This window comes from Jaculus jaculus, chromosome 1 (assembly GCF_020740685.1).
Source record: "Jaculus jaculus isolate mJacJac1 chromosome 1, mJacJac1.mat.Y.cur, whole genome shotgun sequence".
Lineage (NCBI taxonomy): Eukaryota > Metazoa > Chordata > Mammalia > Rodentia > Dipodidae > Jaculus > Jaculus jaculus.
The window spans coordinates 223,088,799-223,114,862 of NC_059102.1; the positions used below are offsets into that span (position 1 = coordinate 223,088,799).

The following is a 26,064-nucleotide window of genomic DNA, read 5'->3' on the forward strand; positions in this document are numbered from 1 at the left end:
CTGGTTCTGATCATGCCCAGGAATGTGGGTGGTGGTGTTATTGGAAGGCATGGCTGTCATGTTAGGTCCTTTGTCCTGAGCATGGTCCTGCCTAACATTCCGACCTTTTTGTGTATATGGGCACTGATTAAAGCCTTGGCTACTTCAAGCTGGTTGGGGACGATGTGGGGGAGGGAGCGTCAGAAGTTGGTGAGAACATATGAGTGTAAGAACATTTGGTTGACCGCCACCCTGGAAACTTCCTGGATGCACCCCTGGAGGAAGTGGAGGCGGCAAGGTGCTACTAGAAGAAAAAAACCAAATCATTATTAATGGACTCATCAGTGGGGTGAGCGAGGGTAGAGGTGTGGATTGCCACCAGCTCGGGGAGGATGCCTGTCTAGTGAAGTGGTTGGTGCTTGAGGTCTTCACCCAGGGTCTGGAGTGTTTTTACTTGTGTTTCTACCAGGCCTGATTCATTTATATAGTAGCAGCATTCTTCCCTGAGAAAGAGACATGTTTCCTCATTTTGTAGTTACTAGGTCTAGAGCCCTCCTGTTTTGTAGAGTTACCTTTGCCAGCAACAACAGCTGGAGCTGTAGGGATTGTATGGCCATTGCGGTGGTCTCCACTGCATCTGTGAGCCTTCCAGTTAGGTCAGTTAGCTCTTGTTGGGCTGTCATCAGGCTGTTCCCTAGGTCTCTTCCCACCAGGCCTGATGCTGTGATTGACATGATTAAGCTTACTCCAACCAGTACAGTCACTGTTGTTTTTCATCTTTTTCTTTGTAGCAATTTTAGGGCACTTGATTGTTGTTGATAATATAATTCTAATTCTTCCTTAGTATAGACTGTTAGGCTGAGGATCAAGGTGATTGGGATGCATGGGACTTTCCACTGGGATAAAGTGCAGCAGTAAAGTGATGAGTTGTGAAGGAATAATATCCCCGAAGGTAAAGACAAGTGTGGAACAATGTTTTGGGTTTTGTGGCAGGGGGACATTGTATCCCTGCTGGAGCCCAGCATTCAGAGATTTTGAGGTATGGGGGTATGAATGGAGGAGAGGAGAGGGAATGTCTTGGGCAATTATCTATAGGGGTAACTGAAGGGTTAATAGCCTTCCCTGAAAACTGAAGGGAACTGTCGTTTGTTCTGAACACAGTCCTGCCTAACAGATAATATTATTTAATAAATTACATCTGACCATATAGGAGAATCTATATAATACTATAGTAACTTTTAGGCAGGTATAGAAGTTTGTTGGTTTCTACTGGCAGTTACTATGAATTGGCATTTGCCATACTGGAGCATCTTTAATCTGAAAATCCAAAGCCCTGTCAAATCTGAAATTTGTGCGCAGACATGATGCTACAAGTAGAAAGTTCCACACTTGAACTTGTGAAGAGTTGCAGCTAAAATAAAGGAGCACTGAAAATAAATTATCTTCAGGTTAAATGAGATGGAGATGAATTTTGTTTAGACTTGGATCCCATCATCAAGGTATTATGCAAATACTTTTAAGGTCTGAAAAACTCTAAAATATTAGTGGTCAGTATTTTCTTTCTGTTTTGGTTTTTCTGAGTTCACTATGTAGTGGGGGTAGGGTGACCTCAAGATATGGCAATTCTCCTACTTCTGCCTCCCAAGTGCTGGAATTAAAGGCATGTGCTGCCACACCTGGCCTGGTCAGTATTTTCTCTTTTTATATAATTAATTTATTTTTTATTAACAACTTCCATGATTGTAAACAATCTCCCATCCCCCCCCCGCCACTTTCCCCTTTGAAACTCCATTCTCTTTTTTTTTTTTTTTTTGTTTTTTGAGGTAGGGTCTCACTCTAGCTCAGGCTGACCTGGAATTCACTATGTAGTTTCAGGGTGTTCTCAAAATCATGGTGCTCCTCCTACCTCTGTCTCTGAAGTGCTGGAACTAAAGGCATGCACCACCACACCCAGCTGCTGGTATTTTCATTGAGGGATGCTTAACTTGTAGTTCTTTATAACTGACAGCTGGGGTTCCATTTTGCAGCTTATTTTTCAAGTGAAAACACTGCATGAAGAAAAATGGCTGTAGAATTATGAATTTGATTCAAATACTGGTTTGAAGTGAGGTTCTATTCTGGAGGTGAAAAGTTTATATTAGCTTAAAAGACATACAGTATCTTAATCACAATTTTAAAATCAATGCTAATTTCTTACAATGGAAGCATCTCTGACTTTTTCTCAAAGGGAAATGATATTAATGAGTATGTGTGGGGTTTTTGTTTGCATTTTGATGACGACCTTTGGTAATTATCAAGACATTTTGCATTGTTAACCTAATTTTATAAAGAATTCTCTCTTTTTTTTTTTAAATTTATTTATTTGAGAGCGACAGACACAGAGAGAAAGACAGATAGAGGAAGAGAGAGAGAATGGGCGCGCCAGGGCTTCCAGCCTCTGCAAACGAACTCCAGATGCGTGCGCCCCCTTGTGCATCTGGCTAACATGGGACCTGGGGAATCGAGCCTCGAACTGGGGTCCTTAGGCTTCACAGGCAAGCGCTTAACCGCCAAGCCATCTCTCCAGCCCAAGAATTCTCTTATTGACCATGTAGAAGACCACCTACTGGACATAACAGTTTTTGTATTTCTGAGCACTGCCATATTCCTAGATGAATTGCTGTGAACAGAAACACTGATGTAAAGCTTGCAGACAAAATGCCAAGTGCTGTTGGTACTTAGGCACCAGGGCTGCTTTGTGCTTATTATAGCTGTGAGATAGTTAAAATGTCTTATGTGGTAATTTGCTGATTATATAGACAGGACTTGTTTTTATTACATTCTACTTTAAACTCATATGGTAGTGGTGTCGTGAATTTTTTTTAATCAAACAGGATCAAAGTGAAAATTTAAATTTCAATCTTCTGTAAAGAATCCTTAATTAAGCTGGGCGTGGTGGCGCATGCCTTTAATCCCAGCACTTGGGAGGCAGAGGTAGGAGGATTACAGTGAGTTCGAGACCACCCTGAGACTCCATAGTGAATTCCAGGTCAGCCTGGGCTAGAGAGAGACCCTATCTCGAAAAACAAAACAAACAAACAAACAAAAAATCCTTAACTAAACAGTTAAATCCTACTTCCTAAATGGCAAGGAAAGGCTTAAATTTTAAATTTAAAAGATTTTGAAAAAAAATTTTTTGAACGGCATAGTGCCCCCGACCCGCGGGACCAATCTAACATGGGGTGGTCGAGGAGGGCTGCAACCTGGAAGAACGGGCGGGAAAGAAGAAGGAGACCAAGCGGTGGATTTGTCAAGGTCTCGTTTAATGTTGGATGTTTTAGCTCTTTTATAATCAACCAGCAAGCAGGGGAATCAAGCAGGGGGGCACAAGGAAAGGAGGAGATAAGGCCACCTGGCCATAATCTTCTGGAGCATCCTGTGGCTTCTCTCGGATTGTAACATTTCTCGGAGCAGCTGTTTGTTCTTGGGGGAGGAGCAGCACGAGGGCTGCTAGTTCTCTTTTTCTTTTGTCCCAGGGCAGCCAGGTCATGGTCTCTGACAGCATAGTAGTGATTGCACAAACTAGATAAATTATGTCAAGTGAGAATGGAACATGCTATAATTACAAGTACAGAGCAAAAATTTAGTAAAACTGGGGCTTTCAAATACTAAACATGGCTTTTCTAAATGCATGGTCTAGTAACTTTATCACTGTAGTATTTAATATATTATTAATGTTTTTTGCACCTCTGATAATGAATTTTAAGTTACTGTAATTCTTCAGTAATCCTAATTTAAAAAATGAAACTAGATATTGAAATAAATTTGATACATTTTTATTTAAAAAAATCTGGACTTAAATCCTAGTACTCAGGAGGTAGAGGTAGGAGGATCGCTATGAGTTTGAGGCCACCCTGAGACTACATAGTCAGCCTGGGCTAGAGTGAGACCCTACCTCAAAGAACAAAAAAAAAAAAAAAAAAAAAAATCTGGAAACTGCTAGTCCTTGAACCTGAACCACAAATGTTTGATGTTTGCTTAATGTTGGTTGATTTTACATTGTTCTAGTCGCTCCTTGCTGTGCCTCATATCAGTTAAAAATGTTTACTTTGTGCCTTTATATGTTAAAAATGTATAACTTGTTTGATTTTACATGATTTAAAGCTGGAAAACAGTCTTAAATCTCAGAGGAGACTTAGGACTTTGGAACTATCTTAAATTGCTCAAGACTGTGGGGACCTTTAAAACTAGATTAAATACAATTTACAATGTTTAATGGTTTTAAATCTATTGGGGGCCAGGGACAAAATGTGGTAGTTTGAATAGATGGCCCGCAATATATTATTCAGTGTTTCTTAATTTTGTAGTTTAGATCTACAGCCACTTGGCTGGAGGACGTGTGGTGGTGGATTTGAAATTCCAGTTTAAAGATATGCAAAGTGCTTAGTTTCACCTGGAGTTCCTGAAGTGTGCTATGTGGCTTTTGGATTTTGGCTTGTAGCTTCTCTTTCTCTGCTTGAAAACAGGCCAACTTCTTCTGCCATTATAAAACTTACCCTGGATCTGTAAGCTTCAATAAATCCCTTCCTCCATAACTATGCCTGGTCTAGAAGTTCATCTCAGCGAACCTAAAACTGTCTTGTTCACTTGGTATCACATTTCCCCTGGCAGCTGCTTTCTAGGAGCAGAGAACTTCAGCATTCTTCCCCCAGGTCTTCACCTTTCAATAGAATTTGAATTTTCACAAGCTAGAGCCTTTAATGGGTGGGGTTCCCTCTCAGTAGATCCTTCCTACTTTTCCAGAAAAGAGCAGCAGCTTCTCTCTAATGTTGCTAATCTTGTTAGCACTTCTAGCTTTCTCTGCATCAGCACTCTTTGTGAAAAATTTCAAATTTAGCTGGACGTGGTGGCACACGCCTTTAATCCCAGCATTTGGGAGGCAGAGATAGGAGGATCGCCATGAGTTTGAGGCCACCTTGAGAGTACATAGTAAATTCCAGATCAGCGTGAGCTAGAGTGAAAACCAGGAAAAAAAAAGAAAGAAAGCACAAAAAATTTCAAACGTGTTCCTTTCCTCTTCAAGTAGCCAAATTCTCATGTCTTTATGTTCTGTTCATTGGTCTCTTTCACTGTAAGCCTGAGTAAAAGCTGTCAACAGGCTGGGCATAGTGACGCATGCCTTTAATCCAGTACTTGGGAGGCAAAGGTAGGAGGATCACCATGAGTTCAAGGGCACCCTGAGACTACATAGTGAATTCCAGGTCAGCATAGGCTAAAGCGAGACCCTACCATGAAAAAAAAAAAAAAAAAAAAAAAAGCTGTCAACAGAAGCCACACCACAAACTCAATGCTATTCTGCCTTAACATTTCTTCTCCCAAATTAGTCTATTCCCTTTAGATTCAACCTCTCTGAAATTCTCAGGACATGGTCAGAATGCAGCCCTTTCCTTCAACAACATGTAGCATGAATTACCACTAGCCTGGTTCTCAATAAAGTTCCCATTCCTTCTAAGACTTCATGAACTAGGCCTCCACTGTCTGTTTCTCTTAGCATTCTGCTCTTCCAAATCCCTACCAAAATGGTCCATTAAGCTCTTGGTTATAGTATTCAAGAGGTTTTCTAGTCCAGAGTTCTAAATTCTTCTATATTCTGTTCACAAACAACTCCTAAATGTCTATGAATCCCATAGTTGGGTTTATTTAAGCAACAGCCCCACTTGTGGTACAAACTTTACTCATTGCTGAACAAAATACCTGACCACAGCAACTTAATGTAAGAAAACATTTATTTTGGCTTAAAGTTTCAGGGCTACAATCCATCATGATGAGGAAGGCATGGCAGGCTGGCTGATCACCTTCCAACCAAGAGGCAGGCCATGAATAGGAAGTGGGTCCAAACTATAAAACCTCATGGCCCACCTCAGTGACTCACTTCCCCCATTAAGTCTCCATCTTTTTTTTCTCTTTCTTTCTTTCTTTTTGTTTTTTGTTTTTTGAGGTAGGATTTCACTCTAGTCCAGGCTGACCTGGAATTCACTATGTAATCTCAGGGTGGCCTTTAACTCACAGTGATCCTCCTACCTCTGCCTCCCAAGTTCTAGGACTAAAGGTGTGTGCCACCACGCCCAGCCTTTTTTAGTTTAGTTTAGGATTTTTGTTTGTTTGTTTGTTTAGCAGGAAAGGAATCTTTATTAGCCAGCTGGTAACTACATGCAGGACTCAGGAGCCTGAATGCAGTATGAGGCTGCACTTCAGGGCTCCTTTTATAAGAGAAATCCATAAGATTGCAAATCTTAGTTTTATAGTTCAGAAGTTCAGTAATCATAATCATACAAAACCAAGAGTTAGTTTCAGTTGATTTTACAAAAACCAGAAACTTTTCTGTAATCTCCCCTCCCTGCATTTTCCCTCTCCTGCAACTGCAAGCAAGTAGCAGTTAATACAGAAACTAAAGATTGCATTTAGCAATAATGAGAAAAACATTTTGTCTTGTGGTGACCCATTATTAAAGCAAGCCAAACACAAAGTTCAAGTGCAGATGAAGTCCTACGGTACCAGCTAAGCTGAACTTCCGTGTATAAATTCATAATATGTAGTCACTTGTGTCCTTCTCCAGCTTAGGCCCTTGTCACAGTTTTATTGATGAATTTGCTTTTCTTTTTTCCTTTTTTTGAATTCCAAAATGTGCTAATTTTATTGACAATTTCCATATTTGTAGACAATAACCCATTGTAATTCCCTCCCTCCCCCACTTTCCCCTTTGAAACACCATTCTCCATCACACCCCTTCCCCCTCTCAATCAGTCTCTTTTTTATTTTGATGTCATCATTTTTTCCTCCCATTATGATCGTGTTGCATAGGTAGTGTCAGGCACTGTGAGGTCATGGATATCCAGGCCATTTTATGTCTGGAGGGAGCATGTTGTAAGGAGTCCCACCCTTCCTTTGGCTAGTTTGTTTTTTCTTTAAAGGTTTTATTCATTCATTCATTCATTCAATTTATTTATTTTTGTTTTTCAAGATAGGGACTCTAGCACAGGCTGACCTGGAATTCATTATGTAGTTTCAGACTGGCCTTGATCTCACACTGATTTCTAAAGGTTCTAAACCTTCCTAAAACTCCACTAACCAGCTGAGGACCAGCTGTTCAAACACATGAGCCAGTGGGCCCCTTCACGTTCTGGTGATGTCCCCTCCTCTTGAACTGCTGGATCGACCTGACTACATGGAGAAGGACATGAAATTGGGAGGTACACTCCAGGTCAAGACAGCCCCCTCTGGATGGAAGAAGTTTCCCGATGGAAGGTTCTTTTCTCAGGCACACTTGGATGCACATTGCTCAAAAATCTTCATGACAGCACCCACTCAGGCCCCACAAAACTGGCATTATGTAGACAACACTTCTACTTCCCTGACCTCAGTCCAATAGTCAAGAATCTAGTCAACAAGTATGTCACCTGTCAACAAGTGAATCAACGTGACCCTCCACTGGCAGAACCTGGGGTAAGACACTGAGAAACCTTCCTATGTGAGCATTGGGAAACTGATTTTACTGAGGTTAAGCCTGGATTTTACGGATATAAGTATCTACTGGTAGTGGTGGACACTTTTTTAGGGTGGATAGAAGCATTTCCTACGAAAACTGAGACTGCTCAGATAACCGTGAAAAAGCTACTGCAGGAAATAGTCCCCAGATTTGGCCTTTCCTTGGCCCTGGGGTCTGACAATGGCCCAGCTTTCACAGCCAATATATCTAAATTAATAGGAAAAGCTCTAGAAATAAAGTAGCCACCTTCATTGTGCCGATAGGCTGAAGAGCTCAGAGCAAGTGGAAAGGATGAACAGAACCCTCAAAGATACACACACACATACACACACACACACACACAGAGAGAGAGAGAGAGAGAGAGAGAGAGAGAGAGAGAGAGAAAGGGCGCTGGAAGTGCTGGCACACGCCTTTAATCTTAGCACTGAGGAGGCAGAGGCAGGAAGATTGCTGTGAGTCCGAGGCCACCCTGAGACTACATAGTGAATTCCACGTCAGCCAGAGTGAGAACCTACCTCAAAAAAACAAAAATAGCTGGGCGTGGTGGCGCATGTCTTTAATCCCAGCACTTGGGAGACAGAGGTAGGAGGATCGCTGTGAGTTCAAGGCCACCCTGAGACTCCACCCTTAAGATTTAAAATTCTGGCAGCCAGTTGCTACAGGGGCTTGGGAAACAGGATGAACATGGGGAGTACTATTAAAAGTATCTGGGAGACATCCAGGAACCAAATTTACAATTCAGAGAATAAGAGAGGTAAAAACCATTAACCCCATTGGAAGTTTCTCCAATCAGCCAGATGCCCACCACAGGGCCAGGGAAACATCCACAGTCTACTGCTCTACCTGTGTGGACGCACCCAACTCCAAGAGTCCCCTACCAAAGGTTATTTGCAACTTTGGAGTCAGTCTTTAGAGTAATTAAAAGCACTAATCCTAATATCACCCAGGACTGCTAGCTTTGTTTAAATCTATGTGGGTTTTGGGGTAAACTCTTCTATTGAAGAGACTATGTCCACTGTCCTTAACCTGACCCAATAACAAGTCGAACAAACAGGTCTCTGCCAATGGGGAATGAAACCTAAGCTTACCCTGGGGGACCTCCAAGGACAAGGGCTTTATATAAAAACAATTGACTATAAGATAGGACAATCCCCTTATTAGAATTCATGCACTCAAGTCCTTACCCTTAAGATGACTACTAGTGGAGATAGTTTTCTTTCTTTCTTTCTTTCTTTCTTTCTTTCTTTCTTTCTTTCTTTCTTTCTTTCTTTCTTTCTTTCTTTCTTTTTTTGAGGTAGAGTCTCAAGTCTCACTCTAGCCCAGGCTGACCTGGAATTCACTATGTAGTCTCAGGGTAACTTTGAACTCACAGCAATCCTCCTACCTCTGCCTCCTGAGTGCTGGGATCAAAGGCGTGCACCACTACTCCTGGCAAGACACTTATTTCTTAAATCCACCCCCATTTCTTGGTTTGCAGTTGTATCTGGAATACTCCCTGAGTCAACTCCTACATTTTTGCTGATGATGGATGGAAGGAATTTTTGTGTTGGTCCATGTAGTTCCCTAGGTTTAATCACAAACACATGGTGCTAAGGAAGACATTTCACATTCAAACCACCACACCCACTATGCCCATATAGATACTTACTCACACTCAGCCATGCCCCAGAAACAACTGGCAAAACTCAGGCATATGGGCATATGCACCAAGAACCCTTCCCTCCAAGCCATGCAACAAGGGTTCCTGAGGGTCACATTTGGTCCTTGATTCAGCCATGTTGGCAGCTAGTGGGAGTGTGTGTGTGTGTACCAGCCATGGCACATGTGTAGAGGGCAACTTTTGGCTTTTCCACCTTCCACCTCATTTGAGGTAGGGTCTCACCCTACTCCATTCCCCAGGGTAGTTGTGAAGTTCAGGTTATCTTGAAACTCACTATGTAGCCCAGTCTGGCCTCAAAAAAAATCATATTCGCCAGGTGTGGTGGCACACGCCTTTAATCCCAGCACTTGGAAGGTGGAGGTAGGAGGATCGCTGTGAGTTCGAGGCCACCCTGAGACTACCTAGTGAATTCCAGGTCAGCCTGGGCTAGAGTGAGACCCTATTTGAAAAAACAACCCCCCCCAAAAAAACAAAAAAAAAATCACAATTCTCCTGTCTCACTCTTCCAAGTGCTGGAATTACATGTGCAGGCCACCACACTCCACTCTCAATATGATTTGCCTTTGATATCTATTACATGATTTTATTTTATTATTTGCTTAAGTCTATTTTTTTAACTTTTTTTTTTTTTTTTCTTTTTCAAGGTAGGGTCTCCCCCTAGGCCAGGCTGACCTGGAATTCACTATATAGTCTCAGGGTGGCCTTAAACTCATGGCAATCCTCCTACCTCTGCCTCCCGAGTGTGTTGGGATTAAAGGCGTGTGCCACCATGCCCAGTTTAGTACAGTTCCTGAGTCCTTCACAACAACAAAAAGACATCAAAATTAGGCTGAAGAGATAGTTTGTGAAGCATAATGATCCAGGTTTGATTTCCCAGAACCCTTGTAAGCCAGATGCACAAGGTGGCACATGCATCTGGAGTTTGCAGTGGCTAGAGATCCTGGTGTGTCCATTCGATCTGCCTCCTCCTCCTCTTCTCTCTCTCTAATAAATAAATAAACAAATAAATAACTAAAGTATATTTTTAAATAAAGACATCAAATTTGAAGAGGAACCAATTGGCGAAAAGGTGTGGTTCTGTGGGAGTGGGTCAGAGAGTAGGAGCAAGCAAAAGTAATGGGAGGAGATTATTAGAGTACATTCTATGGGCTGGAGAGGTGGCTTAGCAGTTAAGGGCTCTTGCTTGCAAAGCCTGATGGCCTGGTTCAATTCCCCAGTACCCAGGTGTGTCTGTAGTTCCTTTGCAGAGACTGTGATGTGCCCATTCTCTCTCTCCCTTTCACACACACACTCTCTCTCCTTGCAAATAAATAAATAAAAATAATAATAAAAGGCAAATTAGCAAATTACTTTAAAAATACACTATAGGGCTGGAGAGATGTCTCAGTGGTTTAGATGCTTGCCTGCAAAGCCTAATGTCCTGGGTTCAATTCCCCAGTACCCTCATAAAGCCAGATGCACAAAGTGGTTTGCAGTGGCTAGGGCTCATACACTGTCTCTCTCTTTTTCTCTCTCATTCTCTCTCTTCCTGAAAATAAATAAAAATATTAAAAAAAAAACTAAAAACATGTATAACATTTTCAATAAATAAACTGAAAAATATTACTAGAAAACAACACCCAGCACTCGGGAGGCAGAGGAAAGAGTGTCGCTGTGAGTTCGAGGCCAGCCTGCGACTAGTGAATTCCAGGTCAGCCTGGCCTAGAGGGAGACCCCACCTCGACCCCCCTCCAAAAAAAAAAAAAGAAAGAAAAGGAAAGCAAGAAAGAAGGGAGAGAGAGGGGGGAGAAGAAGGGAGGGAGAGAGAGAGAGAAAATAAAAGGACTACCGCAACAGAAAACCCGCACCATGTTAGTCTAGCATGTTAGAACTACAACTTCCGACATGCAACGCGGGGGCGCCTTGGTCTTCATGATTTGCCTGCTGATTGGTTAGACAGCCTGCTCTAGACCGAACTCAGGATCTGATTGGTCAAATTCCTCGGAGTCCCCAGAGGTCGCCGCACAGCTCAGACATGGTGAGAGAGTGTCCCGCGGTTCCATAGAGGGTGTTGGGGACAGAGTGCACCGCGGCCCAGTGAGGCTGTGGACAGGGCGCTGGGCTCTGGGGACCTTGACCCAGAGCGGTTGTGGCCCCGCGAGAGTAGAGTAACCTGGGTGCATTCTCGGAGGCACCAGGCGAGCTGGCGGCGATAGCGCCGATCCCGCCGCCCTGAGGGCCCCCTAGAGCTGCGTGGGGAGACTCTCGAGGAGGGCGTTGGGGTGTCGTCCCATACCGGGGTGCTTGACGCGCCCAGGGCTCTGGGGATGGGGTGTAGGCAGGTCGCCAGGATTTCAGCAGCCTTTTGGTTTTGAGTGTGTGTGTGTGCCTCAGTGTGGGGTGCACATGTCTGCACGTGTGCGGAGGCCTGAGGTCGATGTCAGGCGATCTCCACATTATTTTTAAAATATTTTATTTTTATTTATTTATTTGGCAGAGAAAGAGGGAGAGAGAGAGAATTGGCGTGCCAGGGCCTCCAGCCACTACTAACGAACTCCAGACTTATGCGCTCCCTTGTGCAGCTGGCTAACTTGGGTCCTGGGGAATCAAACCTGGGTCCTTTTGGCTTTGCAGGCAAACGCCTTAACTGCTAAGCCATCCTTCCAGCCCCACATTATTTTTATTTTATTTCATATTTTATTTTTGTTTATTAATAGTTGTACTTAGTTTTAATTGTTTCTCCCTCTTCTGTCCTATCTTCCTTCTCCCCACCCTTCTGCCTTATTTTTTTAGACAAGGTCTTACACTGACTCTAGGGGTTAGTGGGCTAGATAAGCTACTAGCAAGCCCCAGAGATCCTCCTGGCTCTGCCTCCCAGCTGTGGGATTACAGATGCATGCCACCACACCTAGCATTTTGACATGGGTGCTGGGCATCTCAACGCTGGCCCATGCTTGCTTGGAATCACTGAGCCATCTCGCTCCAACCCCTCCCCGTTTTTTTTCTTTTTAAAATACTCTCACTCTGTAGCCCAGGCTGACCTCAAACTCATGGCAATTCCCCACCTCAGCCTTTCTGAGTGCTGTGATTATGTGTGTGCCACATTATACCTAGCCTAGGCTGAGCCCACAGACTATCTGCAGGCTGCAGAGTATAGTTAGGGTTGATCATGAGACAGACCCATCAAAGCAGGGTCTGTAGGAATGATGGGGGACTGTCACTGTGTTGATTTCGAAGGTGAGTGGGCCTGGTCTTGTGGTTACAACTCTGGCAGGGGTGGGGCTTGATGGCATATACTTGTCATCCCAGTGCTCAGGAAGCAGAGGTAGAGCTAGGAGGATTGCCTTGAGTTCTTGGCCAATCTGGGACTACATTGTGAGTTCCAGGTCAGCCTGGACTAGAGTGAGAATTTACCTAGAATCAAACAACCTCCCCCCCCAAAAGGGGGTTAGTCTGCAAGGGGCAGTGGTGTACACCTGTCATTCTGACACTAAGGAAGTGGAGGCCGGAAGATACCAGTTTAAGGCCAGCCTGGGCTACATAAGACCCTGTCATAAATAAAAAGAAAAGAAAAACAACAAAAATAACTTGTCAGGGGCTGGGGAGATAGCTCAGCTGTTAAAGGCACTGTTACAAAGCCTGTCAGCCCAGGTTCAATTCTCCAGTGCCCATGTAACGCGAAATGCACTAGGTGGTGCGTGCATCTGGAGTTTATTTGCAGTGACACAAGGTCCTGGTGGGCCTACTCTCCCATTTCTGTTCCCTCTGTCTCTCTCTGCTTGCAAATAAATCTCTTTTTTTGTTGTTTGTTTGTTTTTTGAGGTAGGGTCACACGATCCTAGCTCAGGCTGACCTGGAATTCACTATGTAGCCTCAGGGTGGCCTCGAACTCATGGCAGTCCTACCTCTGCCTTCCAAGTGCTGGGTTTAAAGATGTGTGCCACCATGCCCAGCTTCAAATAAATTGTGTTTGTTTTTTCTTTTACAAAACTAAAGAGCCAGGTAATGTGGTGCATACCTTTAATAGCAGCACTTGAGAGACAGAGCTAGGAGGATCACTGTGAGTTCAAGTCCACCCTGAGACTACATAGTGAATTCCGGGTCAGCCTGAGCTACAGCGAGACGCTACCTCAGAAAAAACAAAAACAAACAAAAAAAATCCTAAACCTTGTCAGGTTGAGGGTGGCATAGTGAAAAACAGAAGTAAGAGGCAAACTGTTGGGGCACCCCAAAGCTGATGTTTGGACAGCTCTGGGAAGTGGGGTGGTGGTGGAGGGGTCCTAGGAGGAAGGGAGAGGTATCACCCGTTGATATTAAAGGGTCTGGTGGACCCACCCACAGGATCCTATCATGTACAGTTCAGGCTGCACTGGGTTGAGGGAAATTCATTCAGAAGGATTTTCCACTTTTTTTTTTTTGTAAATTTTGTAACAGTTTTTAAAAATATTTTATTTTGCCGGTCATGGTGGCACACGCCTTTAATCCCAATACTCGGGAGGCAGAGGTAGGAGGATCACCATGAGTTCGAGGCCACCCTGAGACTACCCAGGTCAGCCTGAGCTACAGTGAGACCTTACCTCGAAAAAGCAAAAATGAAAAAAAAAAATATTTATTATTTGGAAGATAGAGAGAAAGAGCAGAGAGGGAGAAAATGGGCACGCCAGGGCCTCTAGCCACTGCAAAAGAGTTCCAGATGCATGCACCCTTTGTGCATCTGGTTTATGTGGGTCCTTTGGCTTTGCAGGCAAATGCCTTAACTGCTAAGCCATCTCTCCAGCCCCTTTTTACAAATTTTGCTGGCAAGGAGAAGGAAAGAGAGAGAGAAAATGGGTATGCTAGGGCCTCCTGTCAACTGCAGACAAACTCCAGATGTATGCACCACTTTGTGCATCTGGCTTTAAGTGGGTACTAGGAAATCAAACTCAGGCTGGCAAGGCTTTGCAAGCAAGTACCTTTAATGGCTGAGCCATGCCCCCAGTTCTTGGGAGGACTTTCAAAAAGTAGACTTTTGACCTCATTTCATTACTAATAAAAGATTTCTGGAGCAAGGTATGGTGACACAGGAGGATTGCTATGAGTTTGAAGCTACCCTGTGACTAGTGAATTCTAGGTCAGTCTGGGTTAGTGAGACCATGCCTTGAAAAACCAAAGGAAAAAAAAACAAAAACAAAAACTGGGCATGGCCTCGGAGGGTATCTGGAGTTCATTTGCAGTGGCTGGAGGTCCTGGTGTGGCCATTCCCTAGCTTTCTTATTCTCTCTGTCTGCTTGCAAATGAAAAATAAATACTAAAAAAGAAAAAAACTGGACATGGTGGTGTACACCTGTAATCCCAGCACTCAGGTGTTACAAGAGAATCAGCCTTGACTACATAGTGAATTCAAGGCTAGCCTGAGAAACATGGGACCATTTCTCAAAAATAAAAATCCCATACCTGGAAAGGGGTTCTGGTCTCTGATGTGTGTGTGCATGGGTGATTCAATTCAGTTGAGCGAGGGGTAGGTCTGAGGATTCCCAATGTTGAGTCTGTCCTCACTCCATCAGCAAAGGAGCCAGCCAGGCCCACCCTCCCCCAGCTGGCCTGGCTTCTCTATAAATAGCTTGGGTTTTGTGGGAGGGAGATAGTGACCTCTGGCAAGCACTACCTGCCCTGCCATGTCCCCTCCTAGGCGGTCCTCGGAGTGCAGCTGATGGTGACCCTTCTCACTGCCACCCTCATGCACAGGCTGGCCCCACACTGCTCTTTTGCTCGCTGGTTGCTGTGTAATGGCAGGTGAGTCCACCAATGGTGGGAGGAGCTGGGTGACCATGCCCCTTCTGCAGTCCCAAGTCCCTCTTTATCCACACCACTGACTTAAAAAATATTTCTGCCGCCAGGCGTGGTGGTGCACACCTTTAATCCCAGCACTTGGGAGGCAGAGGTAGGAGGATCACTGTGAGTTCAAAGCCACCCTGAGACTACCTAGTGAATTCCAGGTCAGCCTATGCTAGAGTGAGACCGTACCTCCAAAAACAAAAACAAACAAAAATAAAATATTTCTGCTAAAGCCGGGTGTGGTGGTGCATGCCTTTAATCCCAGTACTCGGGAGGCAGAGGTAGGAGGATTGCCATGAGTTCGAGGCCACCCTGAGACTACATAGTGAATTCCAGGTCAGCCTGGGCTAGAGTGAGACCCAACCACACAAACACAAAAAAAAGTAAGTTTTTTCTTTATTTCAGAGAGAGAGAGGGAAACGAACTCCAGACACATGCACCACTTTGTGCATCAGGCTTTATGTGGATATACTGGGGAATTGAACTCTTGGCCAGAAAACTTTGCAAGCAAACACCTTTAACTGCTGAGCCATCTCCTCAGCACCCTAACTTGATCCTCTTGCTTCAGCTTCCAGAGTGCTGGGGATAAAGGTGTGTGCCACCATGGTGCGCAACACCATGCCTTGCTTCTCTACTGGCTTCTTGGTTTCTTTTTCTTTAAAAAAAAAAAAAAAAAAACAAATTGCACACACTGTCGTCCTGTAGTAGACTGGACTCGAGCTCATAACAATCTTCTTGCCTCAGTTTCCCATCTGCTTTTTTTATTTTACTGTGGAATGTAAGAGCACTGGGGTACAGTGGAAGTATGGTTTCTTTCTCTTTGAAGTGCACAATGGATCTGCTGTGACACCCTGTGAAGCCACTATTACTACATTCTACAGCTGCTCCTCCTCTTCCCTTCTTCATCCAGTCTTTGTTCCCTATTTGGGTGTCTGGCCCTTTCTAAAGATGTGGAGCAAGTGGATTCTTTCCTTTTTTTTTTTTTTGTTTTTTCGGTTTTTCGAGGTAGGGTCTCACTCTGGTCCAGGCTGATCTGGAATTAATTATGTAGTCTCAGAGTGGCCTCGAACTCTTGACGATCCTCCTACCTCTGTCTCCCAAGTGCTGGGATTAAAGGCGTGCACCACCACGCCTGGCTTGCAAGTGGATTCTTTCTGAGCCTACTGGGTCTAGATCTGTTACCTCCCCTCACCATGTCCCTAGAACTTTCTCCTGGCTATGGCTCTCTCAGGCCATTCTGTACTTCCTTCCTACAGAGGTCTTCCCCTGGCCCAGCTCCAATCCAGTAGCCCAACTGCAACATGAGATTTGGAGCTATCTACCTCACCTGCGCTTTTCTAACTACCTGTCTTTGCCCTCAGTCTCTTTCGGTACAAACACCCATCTGAGGAGGAGCTTCGGGCCCTGGCAGGGAAACCGAAGCCCAAAGGCAGAAAGGAGAGGTGAGTGACTCTTGCTTTTTTTTGATACCAGCTCCTGCCTGGGGTCTCCAGGCTGTGGGGACGTGGGCCCATTCTCTTACTTCCAGATGCCACTGTGGACACAGGTGTATTGGCAGGTGATCTTAGCATTGCATATGCCTGGCCAGCCCATTTGCTAGCCCAGTGGCTGGAATGTCCCTACTTCCTTGTGTGGTTGAAGGTCTTTCCCAGGCCAGCTTTGTGTGCACTGTCAGGGAGGCACAGAGGAGGCCACTGTACCTGGTCTCTTTGTTGTTCCCCATGTCTCCAGGTGGACCAATGGTCTCAGTGAGGAGAAGACATTGTCGGTGCCCCGAGATGCCCCATTCCAGCTAGAGACCTGTCCTCTCACCGCTGTGGATGCTCTAGGTGATAGCCTGGTCCTGATCCAGAATTTCCTTCCCTAACTGCCTGAGGTCACTGTACCCAGGGAGGCTTTGGGACGGGCCTGTGCTGGGTACAAAGCTGGCAGCTGAGTCAGTGCCCCCCTCCCCTGCCAGTCTTGCGCTTCTTCCTGGAGTACCAGTGGTTCGTGGACTTTGCCGTGTACTCGAGTGGTATCTACCTGTTCACGGAGGCTTACTACTGTGTGCTGAGCCCAGCCAAGGAAACCAACATTGCTGTATTCTGGTGTCTACTCACCGTGGTCTTCTCTGTGTATCCTTTCTTACTGTCACGTGGGAGACCAGCACTGAGGGAGAAGCCACTGGCTTTCCTGCCCCCCCCCCCCCGATGATTTTACATCCATGATTACCTGCTAAGCCATGAATATGCTCCAGATTCAGTAGCATGTAGGCCAGGCTAGCCTCAAAACTCTTGCCACAGCCTCCTGAGGGCTATGTGGCTTGGTTTTCTTTGCCCTCTGTAACTAGGCACCTTGCACTGGGCACAGTAGGGGAGAGGATCGCCTTGGTATCTGGCAGCAACAAAACAACCAGGAAGGGACAGTTTGCTAGAAGTCAGCCCTGCCTCTTCCCCAACCTTGCAGCACATTCTTGGCATCAAAGCCTGTCAAGCATGCGGGAACTCCTGGGTTCCTTTTCAGTTCCTGCCAAACCTGAGAGAAAGAAGGAAAAAAAATGACCACCTCTCACTGAACAAGTGCCTCCAAGCTCTTACCCTAGTATCTAGTATGGTGGTCAGGGACCCCAAGCCCAAGCTCTAGGCTTCTCCAAGGCGAATTCATGCCAAGTTGTTTGTGCCCCCGGGGTGGTGTTGTAGCAGAGGTTGGCAAAGAGAATGCTGCCTTTGTGCCCAGCTTCCTTAACTCTACCCCCAGTAAGATGTTCCTAACAGTGACCTGGCTATACTTCAGTGCCAAGGAGGGTGGCGAGCGTTCTGTGTGCCTCAGCTTTGCCTTCCTCTTCCTCTTGCTGGCCATGCTGGTGCAGGTTGTTTGTGAGGAGACACTGGAGCTGGGCCTGGAGCCAGGTAGGTGTGGATCCCAGCTGGGGCATTTTCAAGCAAGCCATTTTCCCAAGTTCCTTAGCAAATCTCCAGTTGTATGTGGACAGACTCATTTTGCTAATTACTAGTTTTATTTTATTTTTATTCATGGAGAGAGAATATGGGTGCACCAGGGCCAGTTGTCACTGCAAATGAACTCTAGACACATTGTGCATCTGGCTTCATTTCCATGATAAAATACACAAGAAAAACACCTTAAAGAAGGAATGATTGATTTTGGCTCATGGTTTCAGAAATCCCCATCATCAGTCAGCTGGCTCCAATGCAGTGGAGTTGAGGAGATGCAAATGTGGAGGAAGAATCATGTGACCACCTCAGTAACCAGGAAGCAAAAAAAAAAAAAAAAAAGAAAAGAAAACAAATATATAAATAGAGAGAGCCGGGCATGGTGGCACACACCTTTAATCCCAGCACTTGGGAGGCAGAGGTAGGAGGATCACCATGAGTTCGAGGCTGCCCTGAGACTACGTACTGAATTCCAGGTGAGCCTGGGCTAGAGTGAGATCCTATCTTGAAAAAAAAAAAAAAGAGAGAGAGAGAGAAGAAAGGGCCAGGACAGGAGATACCCAGTCTTAGAAGGTTCAGTGGATAAAACTGCATAAACATGAGGCCTGGAGTTCAGATCCTCAGCACCCACATAAATGCCAAATGGGTAGGCATGGCTGTCTGCCTGTAATCCCAACACTTGGTAGGTGGAGAAGGAGCAAGCTGGCTAGCTAGATTAGCCAAATCTGTGAGCTGTGGATACAGTTGGAGAAAGTTCTAGAAAAACAACCAACATTGTCTCTAGCTTATACATGCATGGGAAAATGCATCTACATGCCCAGGAATACACATGCACCTCCTTCAAAGACAACACCAGGAACATATTTCCTACTTATAGACTCCACATCCTTGTTTTCACCACCTTACAATAGTACTGTCACATTCTTAAATATGTGAGTAGATGCATTCATTGATTATGTCTGTGCCCTTAGGTTCTGATCCCCTGTTCTTCAAAAACATACTTTTGGGCTGGAGAGTTGGTTTAGTGGTTAAAACATTTGCCAGATGCACATGGTGTGCATGGTGCATACATCTGGAGTTCATTTGCAGTGGCTAGAGGCCCTGGTATGCCCATTCTCACTCTGTGTGTGTGTCTCTAATAAATAAAAGTATATTAAAAAGCCAGGTGTGAGCTGGGAGTGTTGGCACACACCTTTAATCCCAGAATTTGGGAGGCAGAGGTAGGAGGATCGCCATGAGTTCAAGGCCACCCTGAGACTACAGAATTAATTCCAGGTCAGCCTGGACCAGAGTGACACCCTACCTCGGAAAAACCAAAACAAACAAACAACAACAAAAAGCCAGGTGTGGTGGCACATGCCTTTAATCCCAGCACTTGAGAGACAGAGGTACTTGGATTGCTGTGAGTTTGAGACCACTCTGAGACTACAGAGTAAATTCCAGGTCAGCCTAGGCTAGAAGGAGACCCTGCCTCAAAAAACAAAATAAAAAAAGGGAGGGGGTGGAGAGATGGCTTAGCGGTTAAGGTACATGCCTACAAAGCCTGCGGACTCAGGTCCGATTGTCCAGGTCCCACATAAGCCAGATGTACATGGTGCAGCATGCATCTGGAGTTTGCTTGCAGTGGCTAGAGGCCCTGGTGTGCCCATTCTTCTCTTTCTCTCTCTCCCTCCTCCCTTCTCCTCTCTGTAATAAATAAATAAATAAAAGTAAATATTTTATTATTTTTATTTTATTTTATTTTTAAATTTTTATTAACATTTTCCATGATTATAAAATATATCCCATGGTAATTCCCTCCCCCCCACACTTTCCCATTTGAAATTCCATTCTCCATCATATTACCTCCCCATTACAATCATTGTAATTACATATATACAACATCAACCTATTAAGTATCCTCCTCCCTTCCTTTCTCTACTCTTTATGTCTCCTTTTTACCTTACTGGCCTCTGCTATTAAGTATTTTCATTCTCACGCAGAAGCCCAATCATCTGTAGCTAGGATCCACATATGAGAGAGAACATGTGGCGCTTGGCTTTCTGGGCCTGGGTTACCTCACTTAGTATAATATTTTCCAGGTCCATCCATTTTTCTGCAAATTTCATAACTTCATTTTTCTTTACCGCTGAGTAGAACTCCATTGTATAAATGTGCCACATCTTCATTATCCACTCATCTGTTGAGGGACATCTAGGCTGGTTCCATTTCCCAGCTATTATAAATTGAGTAGCAATAAACATGGTTGAGCACGTACTTCTAAGGAAATGAGATGAGTCCTTTGGATATATGCTAGGAGTGCTATAGCTGGGTCATATGGTAGATCAATCTTTAGCTGTTTTAGGAACCTCCACACTGTTTTCCACAATGGCTGGACCAGATTGCATTCCCACCAGCAGTGTAGAAGGGTTCCTTTTTTTCCACATCCCCGCCAACATTTATGATCATTTGTTTTCATGATGGGTAAATCTTTATTTTATTTTATTTATTTTTTTGGTTTTTCAAGGTAGAATCTCACTCTAGCCCAGGCTGACCTATGTAGTCCCAGACTGGCCTCGAACTCATTAGCTATCCTCCTACCTCTACTTCCCGAGTGCTGGGATCAAAGGCGTGTACCACCATGCCCAGCTCTAAAAAAAATATTTTAAAAAAAATTTATTTATTTGAGAATGACAGAGAGAGACAGAGGCAGATATATAGACAGAATGGGCGCACTAGGGCCTGCAGCCACTGCAAACCAACTCCTGCGTGTGCCCCCTTGTGCATCTGGCTAATGTGAGTCCTGGGGAATCGAGGCCTCCAACCGGGGTCCTTAGGCTTCACAGGCAAACACTTAACTGATAAGCCATCTCTCCAGCCACCCCCCCCCCAAATTTTTTAAAGAAAAAAACATACTTTTGCTGGGTATGGTGGCGAATATCTTTAATCCCAGCACTCAGAGGCAGAGATAGGAGGATCACTGTGAGTTTGAGGCCACCCTGAGACAACATAGTGAATTCCATGTCAGCCTGGGCTAGAGCAAGACCCTACCTCAAAAAACAACAAAACCAAAACATACTTTTATTTATGAGAGACAGAAAACAAGGGAACGTGGATGTGCCAGAGCCTTTTGCCACTGCAGATAAAATCCAGGCATATGCTAGGTGTGGTGGTGCATGCATTTTATCCCAGCACTTAGGAGGCTGAGGTAGGAGGATCACAGTGAATTTGAGGCCACCCTGACACTACATAGTGAATTTCATGTCAGCTTGAGCTACAGCAAGACCCTACCTCGGGGGAAAAAAAATTCAGACATATGTAAGTACCACTTTATGCAACTGCCTTTACATGGGTACTGGGGAATTGAACTGAACCCCAGTAACCACTGAGCAATCTCCCCAGCTCTCTCATCCCCTCTTGGTGACTAGATTCACCTTTTGGGACTCAAACCCTACAGCACACTTCATGACCAAACCACAACAACATGTTGCTTTCTGTGTGATACCAGCTCTTTGATTGCTTTTTTTCATCATTCCCCACATAGTTGCAAGTGCTGTTTCTGAAGACATTAGGTTCCAAACTTAGCTTGTTTTCTACCAACTCCTTCATGGTGATTTGTTCTCTTTTGTCCCTGGAAAATATTATAAACTCATATTAATTGCTCTCCATCTGATTTGAGGGTTCTTAGCTCCAGGACTCTGGTTTTCTTCTATGAGAATCCTTTGGCCACTCCAGATTCCTATTGGAATCAGAGAAACTTGGACGACTCAAGGGCCCCACTCCATATCCCCAGCCCAGTCATGTAATCAGGGATGTGTGGGGCTCAGGGTTCCATCCCCAACAGCACAAAATAAAAATAACGGCAGTTGTGCCTGACATAGGCCTGACCACTGCTGATGCATACCTGCTTAGGAATAGGAATGATGTCTAGGAGAAGAGTGGCCTTGGAGACCAGAGAAACTCATATTTTCTGGTTGTCTCTTTCCCTAGGCCTGGCCAGCATGACCCAGAACTTGGAGCCGCTTCTGAAGCAGCAGGGCTGGGAATGGGCGTGAGTTTGGGGGCTTGGGAAAAGTGGGCTGGGGCCTAGCTAGCCATGGGTCTCAGTTACTTGCTCTTCTCCCTAGGCTCCCCGTGGCTAAGTTGGCCGTCCGGGTGGGGCTAGCGATGGCAGGATCCATGCTGGGCGCTTTCCTCACCTTCCCTGGTCTGCGGCTGGCCCAGACCCACCGCGATGCACTGACCCTATGCAAGGACTGGCCGGTGTTGCAGTTACGTGGGCCTGCCGGGGTGTGGAGGGTGGGAGTTGCGGGACAAGCTGGGTTTGGGGGAACAACAGGGAGCTAGGGCTTTACCCGCTGTCCCCCCCCCCTCTCGCCCCCCAACCAGGCTCCTCCTGCACACTAGCTTCCTGTCTCCCGTCTTCATCCTGTGGCTCTGGATGAAGCCCGTGGCCCGGGACTTCCTGTACCAGGTGCCCATGGGCGACACTTCGCTATCCATGTGCGTGTGCCAACCCAGGAGAGGACCGCTGGGGATGAGCAGGGAAAACCCTGGGGAGGCTGATCTCACCAGCGACCGCTCCCCGCTCGCCTCTGCAGGCTGTCCGACTCGGCCTTTGACTCCCTTCGCCTCTGGGTGCTGGTGGCACTGTGCCTGCTACGGCTGTCTGTGACCCGGCCCCACCTGCAGGCCTACCTGTGTCTGGCCAAGGCCCGCGTGGAGCAGCTGCGGAGGGAGGCCGGCCGCATTGAGGCCCGCGAGATCCAGCAGCGGGTATGGGAGCCCTAGGCGGGAGGGTCTGGGGCACCCCCACCCCGTGAAGATCCCTGATGCAGCCCCCACCATTGCCCGTCCCCAGGTTGTCCGGGTCTACTGCTACGTGACGGTGGTGAGCCTGCAGTACCTGACGCCGATCATTCTCACACTGCACTGCACACTGCTGCTCAAGACACTGGGTGAGGGCCCTGGACGGGGCCAACAGGAAGGGTGAGGTGGGGCCAGGGTAAGAGCAAGACAGTAGATGTGCGGGGAGGAGCCTGGGACCTTCTTGCTGACATCTGACTAAAAGCATCCGATGGGCGGAAAGGATTTACTTCTGTTTACAATCTAGAGGGGAAGTTTCGTGGCAGGGAAGCATGACAAAAAACAGGATGGGCATCACATCTTGCCACAGCGGTTGGCAGAAAGCCCAGGAGAGTGAGCTAGCTAGCACTGGAAAGCTGGACTAATAAACCCCAATGTCTGCTCCCAGTGACACCTCTTCTAACAAGGCTCCACCTCCCAATTTGCCACCAGCTGGGATTAAGTATGAGGCTGGATCGTAAGCACATGAGGCTAAGCGGGATATTTCGTGCAAATGGTGGGATGGAACTTAGGCAGGAGTGCTCTTAAGTGAGGGCAGGGCCAGCAGAGAGGTGCAGCAGGACCCAGGGCAGGGCTGGGGTCTGGAGCATAGCATGCCCCACAGGCTGCCCCATACTGCCTCCACCCATAATTCCTGTTCCTCCCTCTCGCCCTCCACAGGTGGTTACTCTTGGGGCCTGGGCCTTACATCTTCACTGCCCCTAACCCCGACCTCGGCCAGTGCTGTACCTGTTAGTTCTGGACAGGATGAGGCCCAGCAGACAGCGGCTCAGATCACAGGGGCTCTGGGCAGCCTGCTGGCGCCCCTCTTCCTCCGAGGCGTGCTTTCCTACCTCATCTGGTGGACCGCTGCCTGCCAGCTGCTCTCCAGCCTCTTCGGCCTCTACTTCCATGAACACCTGACAGGCTCCTAGCTGCCACCAACTCTCCTGGAGCCCTGGCCACTGGACATGGCCTGCTCTGTATATGCCTCAGTGGTCCCAGCTGAGCTGAGGGCTGGGACTTGCTGTCACCCTCTGGATCCCCTTCACTCCTGTGCCTGGGCAATGAACCTCTTGAAACCTAATCCCATGGGCTGTGAGGCAGGACTGCAAGAAGCCACAGTCCCTGTGTGTATGTCTGTGTGCGCGTAGGTAGGTGGGGGTTGAGTGGCAGGCCGCTCTCCCTAATCAGTAAAGGACCTGGCACTGTTTACCTATGGGATCCAAGAGGTTGGGGCGATGACCAGAGGTGACTGAGCTGGTAGCTGGTGAAGGGCCTGGAAGAGAAAGGAATGGGGAGAAGAAGTAAAGAGAAAAAGATGGCTGAAGAAGAGCAGAAGGCCAGGGGAGGGTTAGAAGAGATAGTTCAGTGGCAGAACACTTCCCTGACATTTTGGAGCTGCTTGGTTCCATTTTCAGCATAGACAGGACAAGAGACCCCTGGGTGTGCTGGATAGGAGTATGTCACCACACCCAGGGCCTGGGTTAATGGGGAGGCTCTACAAATTTAAAGAAGGGCAGAAGGGGTTCAGCTGAAAGGAAAAGAAGGGAGAGACTCACCCTTTGCTTCAGCTACAAAAATGACTGCTTTCATACGGCACTGGGACCCAGGCACACAGCATGTTGTGAGGCATTGACAATGTGAGATGCACTGTGGGGTTATCACGGACTCCAGAGTTCTGTTGTGATGTGAAGGTGGGAACTCTGTGTGTATGCATGTGTATATTGGTGACATTTGTGTGGGCTGTGTAGCCCTTCTCTGTGTATAGAATATATATTAGGGAGCTAGGCGTGGTGGTACATGCCTTTAATCCCAGCACTAGGGAGGCAGAGGTAAGATCACTGTGAGTTTGAGGTCACCCTGAGACTACATAGTGAATTCCAGGTCAGCCTGGAATACAGTGAAACCCTACCTCGAAAAAACAAATTAAGAAATAAATAGGGGCTGGAGAAATGGCTTAGGCGTTAAGGCGCTTGCCTGTAAAGCCCAAGGACTTGGGTTCAATTCTCCAGTACCCATGTAAGCTAGATGCATAAGGGGGCACAAATGTCTGGAGTTCATATGCAATAGCTAGAGACCCTGATGTGCCCATTCTTTATCTGCCCCTCTCTCTTTCTCTCAAATAAATAAAATGAAATAAATATATATTAAAATAAGTAAAATAAGCTGAGTGTGGTGGCTCAGTGCTCAGGAGGCAGAGGTAAGAGGATTGCCATGAGTTTGTGGCCACCCTGAGACTACATAGTGAATTCCAGGTCAGGATGAGCTAGAGTGAGACCCTACCTCAAAAAAAAAAAACTAAAACAAACAAACAAAAAAAGAAGAAGCAAAATAAAACAAGAGGTGGGCTGAAAGCCATTTTCCCTTTCAGGGTACAACCTTCAGCTTCCCTTTGGTAATGCCACCACAGTGGTCCACTGCAGATGCTGTAGCTCAGTCAGCCTCCAGGCCTCACCCACAACAGAACTCTGCCACCTCTCTTTGTCCCAGGGAATTGCTGCACATAAGTTTAGGAAAGCAGCTTAAGATGGGATCTCATGTAGTTCAGGCTGGCCTTGAACTCGCCATGTAGCTGAGAATGGTCTCATTCTCTGGAGTGCTGGGTTGATGGCAGAGCAGCTCCTAGAGCTGGACGGAAGGAGTAGTTGATGCCACTGACCCCAGCACCTGGAGTCCTGATTCAGCTACAGCTTTGGACACAGGAGCATTTAAAGATTTTTGGTACTCAGCTGAAAGGTTTGCACAGACATTTCTAACAGCAGTCTGGAAAGCTGATACTTCCTGAGTAGTTCCAGTGAGGGCATGTTGGGAATGGTCTTCATGCCAGCTGTCCCAGCTCTTGGGAGGCTGAGACAGAACTGCAAGTTCTAGGTGAGCCCAGTCCACATATGAGACCTTATCTTAAAAAAAAAAAAAAGTCAGGTGTGCTAGCTCTTGCCTATAATCCTGGAACTCAGGAGGCAGAGGCAAGAGAATTACTGCCAAGTTTGAGGCCAGCCTTGTGGTGACACTGATACCCTGTCTCTAACAAAAGGGCGAGGTTGGAGGCATGGCTCAGTGGATAAAGCACTTACACAAGCTTGAGTACCTGAGTTCAGATCCCCAGCACCCTTGTAAAGTCTAGAGCTATGGCATGGGTCTAATCCCAGTGTGCTTCTATGCAAGATGGGAGACAGACAGCATTTTCTGGAAGCTTGTGGACCAGCAAGCTTGGTTAGTGAGCAGTGAGTGAGATTTTGCCTCAGAGGAGGTAGAAGGCAAGGATTGACACCCAATCTTTGGCCTTTAGGTGGCACATGTTCATCCACATACATACATGCACATTCACACATGTATGCCACACAGAC

The 26,064-nt window shown here is 46.2% G+C and overlaps 1 protein-coding gene across 4 annotated transcripts; it reads left to right on the top strand.

Moving 5' to 3' along the window:
- The first annotated feature begins 11,156 nt into the window (after positions 1-11,156).
- On the top strand, positions 11,157-23,927 carry Tmem161a (transmembrane protein 161A). Of its 4 annotated transcripts, none has more exons than XM_045142278.1 (12): positions 11,157-11,181; positions 14,812-14,915; positions 16,319-16,399; positions 16,689-16,786; positions 16,918-17,074; positions 17,697-17,848; positions 21,860-21,920; positions 21,997-22,140; positions 22,259-22,372; positions 22,471-22,645; positions 22,731-22,827; positions 23,396-23,927. In XM_045142278.1, the coding sequence occupies exons 1-12, from the start codon at positions 11,179-11,181 to the stop codon at positions 23,647-23,649; spliced, it is 1,440 nt and encodes a 479-aa protein (XP_044998213.1). In that variant the 5' UTR covers positions 11,157-11,178; the 3' UTR covers positions 23,650-23,927. The 4 variants fall into 4 exon arrangements, with proteins under 4 accessions (XP_044998213.1, XP_044998214.1, XP_044998215.1 ...); XM_012950539.2 differs by lacking the exon at positions 11,157-11,181 and adding an exon at positions 12,344-12,380; XM_045142279.1 differs by lacking the exon at positions 22,259-22,372.
- Positions 23,928-26,064: the final 2,137 nt, after the last annotated feature.

What these genes read in the sequence shown, in the direction of transcription:
- Tmem161a (XM_045142278.1), top strand. An exon ending in CACCGCTGTGGATGCTCTAG is followed by an intron (nt 16,787 to 16,917) that starts GTGATAGCCTGG and finishes CTCCCCTGCCAG; the next exon opens with TCTTGCGCTTCTTCCTGGAG. An exon ending in GGAGCTGGGCCTGGAGCCAG is followed by an intron (nt 17,849 to 21,859) that starts GTAGGTGTGGAT and finishes CTCTTTCCCTAG; the next exon opens with GCCTGGCCAGCATGACCCAG.